Source organism: Miscanthus floridulus, chromosome 5, assembly GCF_019320115.1.
Source record: "Miscanthus floridulus cultivar M001 chromosome 5, ASM1932011v1, whole genome shotgun sequence".
Taxonomy (NCBI): Eukaryota; Viridiplantae; Streptophyta; class Magnoliopsida; order Poales; family Poaceae; genus Miscanthus; species Miscanthus floridulus.
In genome coordinates, this window is record NC_089584.1 from 47,267,247 (window position 1) to 47,276,826 (window position 9,580).

The following is a 9,580-nucleotide window of genomic DNA, read 5'->3' on the forward strand; positions in this document are numbered from 1 at the left end:
CGCCCTGTTCGCTTGGCTTATAAGCCGTATCCTTTTTAGCCAACGAATAGTATTTTTCTCTCACAACAAATCAGCCAACAGTAGTTTCAGTCATAGGCTTATCAGCTAAACGAACAGGGCAAGCATGTCTCAGGTCATTTCATTCTCAGTAAAAATTCACCAGAATGCTACTTGGCGGTAAGCACCAAGCATGAGCCATGAGGCACTCAATGCCAAACGTAATACCTCTTAATGCGGTGTCATTAACTCGTCATCGTTATCAGATGAACACGAGCTTGATGCAAACATATTATGCCGGTCTCGATATGTTGACCGTAGACATCCATATTCTTCTGAGAGAAACGATGCTGTGGTTGAGTATATGTGCATGCGTGCGTGTTCTCGAGTACTGACTGTTACACTGTATCATGTTCCTCAATCCTCAGCGATGCAACTAAATCACATTCATATCAGCACAAGGATGTTAAACAAATGCTACAACAGAAAAAGAAACCAAGGCACAAACACGGCCATCCAGCAACAGCCACACGGAAATATCGCGAGATACAAAGGTTACTAGAACGTCAGAAATGTATCCATCAATGATTCATGGGCATAACAGCAAATATAGTTCAGGATATTATTTGGATGGATAAGCCAAGCCAAGGAAGCATAAACGGCTATAAGATGTGGGCAACTCGGCAAAGGGTCAATTCACAGTATCGCCAACAAAACGAAAGGGCAATCAGGGGCCTTTTTGTTCCAACAGACCCAAAATCACCACAAACTTTGGATCTTGTTGAGCCACCAGTTTGGATGGTAAAGAAACAGAAAATGAGAAATTATATGTGGATTGCTTTGTCGAAGGTTTGCAAGCAAGCCTCCTTGAGGGCTTCGCTCACGGTAGGGTGTGCGTGGCATGTTCGAGCAACATCCTCACTGGATGCTCCATACTGCAAGGCGAGGACAGCTTCATGGATGATTTCACCAGCATTGGGTGCCATTATGTGCACACCCAGAATCTTGTCAGTTTCCTTATCTGCGATCACCTTAACTACCCCTTCAGCGTCATCAATGGCCTTTGCACGGCTGTTAGCCAAAAGTGGAAACTTGCCCACACGATAGGCAATTCCTAGATCCTTCACCTGCTCCTCAGTCTTGCCAACAGATGCAACTTCTGGATGTGTATAGACCACACCAGGAACTGTATCATAGTCAACATGGCCTTCCTTTCCAGCAATGAACTCTACGCATGCAACACCATCCTCTTCAGCTTTATGGGCAAGCATGGGACCAGGGATGGCATCCCCGATTGCATAGACTCCCTTCACATTGGTCATGAAGCGCTTATCAACAAGGATCCTGCCAGCCTTGTCTGTCTCAACACCAAGAGTTTCAAGCCCAATCCCAGAAGTAAATGGGGTTCTGCCAGCAGAGACAAGGACAACATCTGCTTCAAGGATGGTTTGCTCACCACCAGTTGCAGGCTCAAGTGTCAGCTTTACGCCATCTCCACTGGTATCACACCCAACAACCTTTGTCTTGAGCATGAACTTGAACTTCTGTTTTTCTAGCATGCGTTGGAACTGCCTCCTGACCTCGCCATCCATTGATGGTACTATATCCGGCGCAAATTCAACAACAGTGACCTCTGAACCAAGGCGGTTCCAGACTGAACCCATCTCAAGGCCAATATAACCTGCTCCGATTACCACCAGTTTCTTCGGGATCCCTGACAAGCACAGTGCACCAGTAGATGAAACCACTTTCTTCTCATCAATTGTTATTCCTGGAAGTGATTTTACATCAGACCCAGTTGCAATTATTATGTTTTTGCCTTTGACAACAGTGCTACCACCATCAATCAAATCAACTGATACTTCTGAGGGGGATGACAATTTCCCAAAGCCTTTAACATAAGTCACCTTGTTCTTTTTAAAGAGCCCTTCAATTCCTTTTGTTAGTCCTGCCACAGCTTTGTCTTTCTGAGCCATCATGGCTGGGAGGTCGACTTCCAGATTTGAAAACTTAACTCCATGGTGTGCAAAAGAATTCTTTGCTTCATGGTACATATGTGATGAATGCAAAAGAGCCTGAAATATGTGAAGTAAAGCATGGATAAAATCAGAAGTGTCCTAAATGAAAAATGGTTCATAATGCCAAAAAACTGAAGTAAACAAGTATCTAGGTGCAGTTATACAAGAACTACAGAAGAATGTATAAATCTGAGATAAAATATGCTCGTCTCAAATCCAAAAAAAAGGAAATGTATCACTAGGTTGATGATCCCAGGGAATACTACAATATAATTTTACATTCAAGTTATTGGATGGAAGCCTCTAAGCAAGAAATTTAGATCCCATGTAATTCACTTATATACCATAAAAATGACGAGTGTCTCTGGATGACCTCATGAATACTATCGACTTACATATCTTTAAGGAGCTTGTCTCCAATACAAAGATAAGATACTCAACACGTAGACATGAACAGTACTGTACACCAAGTAAAAAGTGAGGAACACAAAGCGCTTCCATTTATGCTGCACTGCATAGTTAGCCAAGTTGACGAAATACACCCAGTCAATTTTCCATGAAGATATCCACCCCCGACCCCAGGGAAGCGAATAAGGGTTTATTAAGACAGAAATTGTGAAAGAGTGAATAGGTTCTAAATCTTAACAGTGCAACTCACTAGGGTGAACTGATGTACCCAAAATCACAAAGGTTTACAAGGTTTCCACGTCGATAGGATAGGAGAAACTCTACTTATGGAAGGTTTTTACAAGGTGGCGGCAAGAATGTTTCCACATTCCCTGGACGAGGAACATGGCTTTGAGCCTGCTTCATATGCCTATGGTAGTAAACAAACGAACCATAAAAGATGAACCAAACTATGCTTTTATTAACAATTGGCCCATGAAACATGGGACCCTGGTGGAATTCCAAATTGTATCTACAAGTCTCCAAGGGCCCTGAGCAAGCAATGGTATAGAAAGAAAAGCAAAGAAAACAACACAGTGATCTCTTGATCTCTGCCTCGGTCCTCACCGCCCGTGGCCATATGGTGTGACAAAATGCTGCCAAAAGTTCCAACACAAAAAGAAGTGTTGTACATAGTTTGTAAAAGAAAAAAGGGCGTACCCAGTGCAGAGAGCTCCCGCTCTGTGCGGGGTCTGGAGAAGGGTGTTAGTGGCAAGCCTTACCCTCGCCTGTGCAATGCGAGGAGACCGCGACTCGAACCCGGGACCTTCCGGTCACAGGCGGTGAGACTCTACCGCTTGCACCAGGCCCGCCCTTCAATGTACATAGTTTGTAACTAATTATATAAAATCATAACAGTTCTTTAAGCATAAAAAAATATATACTGGAAAATGAAACCAAAATGAAGTAATCATCCCATTTAAAACTATTTGTTAAATAGATGGTAGTTATGTTGACCCTACCTATTGACCATTGATTCCCGGTACATCAAACAATTTCAAAATATTTGCTCGTGACTGTGATGCACACAAAAACAATACCAGTAACATCGATGATCCTGTAGTAAAAATTTATCACCAAGCAGATGCCAACAAACCAAATTTCAAAGAAACACAATTACACAAGCACTTTATAAAATATCTTGCATCCTGTGGCGCTGGGGTACACCTCAACGCCTAGGCGATGCCTCAAAAACCATGCTTGCACGAGATTCCAAATGTACAGCAGAGACAAACTGAACACTTCTAAACATAACAGGAGATTGATTCATAATTAATACCAATACTTGACAGTAGATTTTGAACAAAAAATTATGTGCCATCATGCGCGCAAAGGGACACAGTATTTCACAACTAATGCTGTGAAACAAAAACTGCTTCTGAAATCCTAATAGCAGTGTAGAAAGCTCTCAGGATCACCAACTTTATCCACTGCAGAAACAAAGTTGAAGCACACGCCCCAAGCAACAGCATCATGAAGGACCTGACAGGTTAGGTTTACCACCATATGACTAATGTACCCCAAATCATCCGCGATTCTAAAAAACTCTCACAGATCTAACACCCCAAATCATATATCATCACGTAGCAACAAAGAGATTGGTGTAGCACAGCAATGGGGGTAGGAGAGGGAGACGGCGAAATAGGGCATCACCTTGGATGGGATGCATCCGACGTTGAGGCAGGTCCCGCCGAGGGTGACCCTCTTCTCGATGCAGGTGGTCTTGAGCCCCAGCTGCGCGGCCTTGATCGCCGCCACGTACCCTCCGGGTCCGCCGCCCACCACCACCACGTCGCTCTCCTCGCCCGCCGCCGCGTACGCCCTCCAGGCGGACACGGCCGCCCCGGCCGCCGCCTGCGGCCGCCGCACCACGGCCGACGCCGCCCGCCGCCTCGCCAGGATAGCGAGCGCCATCTCTCTCTCTCTCCGCGTGCGCTTCCTTGGTCTTCCCTCCCCGAAGAAGAGATCCGCGCTGGAAAAAGAGAGAATCGAGATGCCGCCGGTGGGGCCCGATCAAATAGGGCTCACGCTCGCTCCTGGCCGTACGATGAAGGGCTCGTCCCACTTCCGATGAAGATAACAATAATAATCTCTTATTATATTATATATATCTCCTCAAACTAAAAAGAACAAAGCGTGGACACTTTTTGGTATGATATTCCAACGTGGGTCCATCGTCCTGCCTGCTGCGTGCGATACCGCGGTTCCACCCAGCCTTTCGCTCGCTCCCCTGCTTCCCCTTTGCACCCCGCATCCTCTCCCTGCCCCCGCAATCAGCGCTCCGCAAAAAGAAGCCTCCGTCTCCGTCTCCAAGCGCCACCATCGCCCTCGAGCCTCACTCGTACGTCGCCCCGTTGTCACCCCACCCCCCACTCCATCTCTGATCCAGGCCAGTGCCTATGGGGCAATGTGCTCAGGGACCTTAGGGTTCACGAGGACAACCTTCTCTCGTCTCGTTCACCAGGGCAAGCTCGGAGCGGCGGCGGTGGATCAACCTTCTCTCGTCTCTGTGCTCTAAGGCAACCCAGGGCGACGTGTGGTCTGGTACCTTCCTCATGACGGCGGCCGGCCCCCCGATCTCGTGCCACCTACGGCGCCGGCCAAGCGGGAGGTAGACGCGCCTCTACTCGTGGCTGGCCTAAGGTTGAGGCAGCGCGCAAGGTGCTGCTTGCCACACAGATGGAGGCGGCGCTGGCGCAGGTTTGGGTGTCCAGCGCTGATGCTATACCTTACGTCGACTTCCTACGCCTCTGCTGTGACGGCACCAGGCTAGACGCAAGCCCCTTCGTCATGCAGCCGAGCCAAATGCAGGCCGCTCCATCGCACGCACGCTCGACGAGTCCAGACCCGTCACCTTGCTCGATAAGACCTTCCTCTTGCCCCATATGGTACGACTGTCACCCCCATGTTCTTATCTACCATTTGGCCCTGTGGATGTAGAGTTAATGGTTGGATGCAGCAAACACATGCTCATTGAAATCAATCCACGGCCTGCTGACAGCTTTGGTTGTTTCACCTAAGTAAGCAGAGAGGTCGCATTAAGCTACTTTCACTCTTTCAGTAGTTGGTTAGCATGAGTGATTCAGAAACTGATTTTGTTCTCTATGTTTTTTACATTCCACTTAAATATTAATTGTCGTAGTCTCCTAATTACAAATGGTTACTTATTTCATAAAAAGAAAATAAGTTAATTCTTTTACATATATTATTGTTATGCTTTATTCATGAATCATGTTTCACTGTTTGATTAGTTCTTCAATTAAATCGAACATCTTAGTTCTGACAACGGAGTGGGAGGTGCAAGGGTTGTCCTCCTTTGCTGGTGAAATCGAATAATTCAAAATCACACTGCGAGGAGCCCATTGATTTAATTTCCTAGTTATTTGATTAATTTATTTTTTTACTAGCATTCTCCTTTCAACTTGTAATTTGAACTTTATGGTTTTGCAGGATTAAGATGCTACTGAATTAGGACCATGTTCGGAAGTGCCAAAATTGATGGAAAGTCTAATCAAGCATCACTTTTTTTCTAGTGCCTTTGCACTAGGCCAGAGGATGCCGATGAATGAACTACATCTCATGAAAGAAATTTCAAATGCATTTTATTTGAACAGAGATAGCATGATGTGTCTTTCTCCGAGGGCCCCTCGACCATGTAGATGATCTTCAACATCCAAGATTAGGAGCTCTGGATTGATAGCTAGTTGGATGGCATGATGCGCCTTTAGTTGAGCCCCCTGCGTGCCTCCATCTCTATGCTCCAAGTCCCATCACCGACCCAGTATATTGTTTTCTAATGCTTCATATCAGTATATTGTTGTTTTAAATTCTTCAACTTTAGATGATTCATATCAGTATATTGTTGTTTTAGTTTTGGGCATAGAAGTTTGGGTCTGTTTACACTAAAATTGGGAAGGAGTCTCGCAGGGACTTAAAAGCTCCCAAGATCATGTCATCCAGGAAGCAATTGCGTGTAGATTGGAATTAACTTATTCGAATGCAGCATCCGAAATCGGCTTTCTTCAGGTAACGCCAGCAGATGACGGCTGAAGGCTACTGATCGGCGCTAGGACAAAGCATGTTGGACTCTACAAAAAGTAAAAGATTAGAGTCTAAGTTATCTTAAATTAGGAATGTTTTCTCGTAGGGCCAAAGATTGTGATGAGCCGTGCTTAGATAGGAGTCATGCGTAGGTTTTGGGTATAAATACCAAACCCCGGCTATTGTAAAGGACACACAATCAATTAAATACAAGTTATTTACTTTTTCGGCTTCGACCACCCCTTAGGAGTAGGAGTAGAGTAAATCTTGACTGAGTTCTTCAGCAAGTACGACTGCATTGATCCGATCGACCTCCACTACTTGTCTGTAAGTACCGTCATGGCTTATACCTCTATTTGTACGGTTGTATCGATTCCGGTCGACCTCCACTGTGACTCTAGGTATGAGTTAGTTATCGACTCTTGTCTAGTTCAAGTACGGCTGTATCGATCCGATCGACCTTCACTGCTCGAACTAGATTAAGGTCAAGTTATCGGCTCTATCTAAGGGTGGCGTTCCTTCAGGATAGATTCATTAAGTTACCAATATTACTTATTGCTTCCATTGTTTATTTAATTACAATAATATCACTTCGTCCGATTGAGATTGATCTAGATCGGCCTTACATCTTTGTTAACCCATCGGTTGTTAATCTAAACTGATTTAATCTGCACTTTAAACGATGAGTTGTATTTTATCGGCTGTTTTATGTCAATCTTGATCGTGCATAGCGTGCGGTTAAGGACGTGTTTGATCTTGAGTAGATCTATTGGCTAGCGAAAACTGTTCCATGGCCTGTTATCACTGGCCTGTGTGATTCTACCTCACACCCCACTGTTAGCATTGTGAAGTGGAGATCAGTTATTTGATAGATTTGTTCCTGAGAGGGCACGACCTTAACTGTGCGTTATGCCTGAATCGGTTGTTTTAGCTGATATCGAGCGCTTTCACGAACTGGTTCGCATCACAAGATCATTGAAGTAGCGATATGTTGAAAGATGTGTTAGCCCCATGATCTTATTATTGTATTACGGCCTGCATGATTCTGCCTCATGCCCCATTAATATTAGTAATAAGTTAGGGTCATCGAGTCTATTATTGTTTCTACTGCCTGCATGATTCTGCCTCATGCCCCACTGGTCATAGCGATAGATGAGATCTAATATGTTTATTAGATTTATCTCTATTAATGGTTGAATGATGATGAATTGTTTCTTTCATAAAAAGGGGTTCGGTTACTTGCAGTCATTGACTTAGCATGAACTAATCACTATTGATATCTTTTTGCCAGTGACCAGTATTTGTTTAAACAATGATATTCATAATGATAACCGATTCTTCTTACACAATCCCATGAGCTTTAACCGATTTATTCTTATGAATATGCTGGAATCGGCTATTTAGTCGATCTCCTTTTATATCAGGCTCTCAGAACCATACATTCAAGACTGTCTGGCAACACCGGCATGTTCCATCCTTAATTACTGATAAGCTTTCTCTCTTTGTCAATTGCAGGGTCAAATTGACTGGCACGTCTTGGGAGGAGTGCGCAGGATTGACCACCCTTGCGCTGAAGCTAAGTGGATCTCCAGCTCCATCAAGCGGACCTTTTTGGCTTGCTCGTGTGTCCTCATCATAGGACCAAATTCCAGTGTTGACATACATTTCTAGCACGCCCGGTGGGACACCACAATCGTCATGGTGGTTCACAACAACAACGATATCCTTATGCTGCATTATAAAGATCTACCAGATGGGGATAAGGGTATCATCAGCAAAGCTACAGAAGAGTTTTAGAACAAGTGTTTGTTGTCCTACACCAAAATACGTGATAACACAATTATTCAGAAAATTTCACTACCAAGAGTTCTACTACACGGGCAGACGGATACAACTGAAGATGAAGATATATGTTTCTTTAAGGAAGTTGTAGACAAATCTGTTCGTGATGCCATATCAAGCCATAACAAAGCTTTCTTGGACATATTCCACAACGCTATGAGAGAGGCGATTCATGGGTTTCCAGTTGGTCAAGGTGGGCCGGCTTATTACAATATTCCAGATCCATCGACCCAAGGGACTAATTAAGTCGGTACCAGCCATCAAGAAGCAGCACCAGCTAGGTAATGGTGATGTCCAGATAGTTCAGGGTTCACCTGAACAAACTCAAGGGACTACTACAAATCAGATATAGTACAATCCTAGGACCATCAATACAGCATGTGCAACAGCCGGTGGGGCAAAGTTAGAACCAGGTGATCAAATTTGGCACATCAGGCCACATACCAGTTGTCGGCTCAAAAAATAGCACCATCAATTAAAAGGATCCGTAGAGATATAGATCATTATGTCTATAATCAGAGACTTCAAGTAGCAAGCCAGCAAAGGACCTAGTAGATCGAGATTCCACAAGGGTATCACTATGATACGGATTATAACACCCTTCACATGATGCCAAATCCAGGATATCAAGGCACACGGGATTTCAATCCACAGATGGGTCAGCAGGTGCAGAGGAATCCAAATCCGCAAGCTGATGAATTATTGTTGAGGGTGACCGAGATGATGAAAAATCAGTTTGGTCTAAAGCCAAAAGGGCTGACCTTTTCAGTACAAACTGCCCATATCCAGAATAGTATGATTCTGTCGCTCTTCCCACAAATTATAGGCTCCCAGAATTTGCTAAGTTCACTAGCCAAGACAGTACAATCACGATAGAGTATATTAGTCGGTATCTTACATAATTGGGCGAAGCATCAGTTGAGGATGCCCATCGAGTTTGTTTCTTCTCCTTGTCCTTATTAGGGCCTAGCCTTCACTTGGTTTTCATCACTACTAGTCAATTCCATTGCCAATTAGGGCTGACCTAGAGAAGAAGTTTTATACATATTTTTACACTGGAACTAGAAAAAAGAAGATTATCCGATCTGACAACTATAAGACAAAAGACTAATGAATCGGGCACTGAATTTCTTCAGAGGTTCCAAGAAACCAGGAACTTGTGCTTCTCCTTAAACTTGGTTGACGATCAACTAGCTACTTTAGTTGTTCAATGAATGTTGCCAATATGGAAAGAA

At 44.3% G+C, this 9,580-nt stretch overlaps 1 protein-coding gene across 1 annotated transcript; it reads right to left on the bottom strand.

Moving 5' to 3' along the window:
* Positions 1-595: 595 nt before the first annotated feature.
* On the bottom strand, positions 596-4,443 carry LOC136449922 (dihydrolipoyl dehydrogenase 1, mitochondrial-like). The gene is made up of 2 exons (XM_066450151.1): positions 4,116-4,443; positions 596-2,072 (listed from the first exon to the last, which is right to left on the bottom strand). The coding sequence occupies exons 1-2, from the start codon at positions 4,374-4,376 to the stop codon at positions 822-824; spliced, it is 1,512 nt and encodes a 503-aa protein (XP_066306248.1). The 5' UTR covers positions 4,377-4,443; the 3' UTR covers positions 596-821.
* Positions 4,444-9,580: the final 5,137 nt, after the last annotated feature.

Coding starts and splice junctions, on each gene's coding strand:
- LOC136449922 (XM_066450151.1), bottom strand. CDS start 4,376: ATGGCGCTCGCTATCCTGGCGAGGCGGCGGGCGGCGTCGGCCGTGGTG. Junction 2,073..4,115: donor TCGGATGCATCCCATCCAAG/GTGATGCCCTAT, acceptor CACATATTTCAG/GCTCTTTTGCATTCATCACA.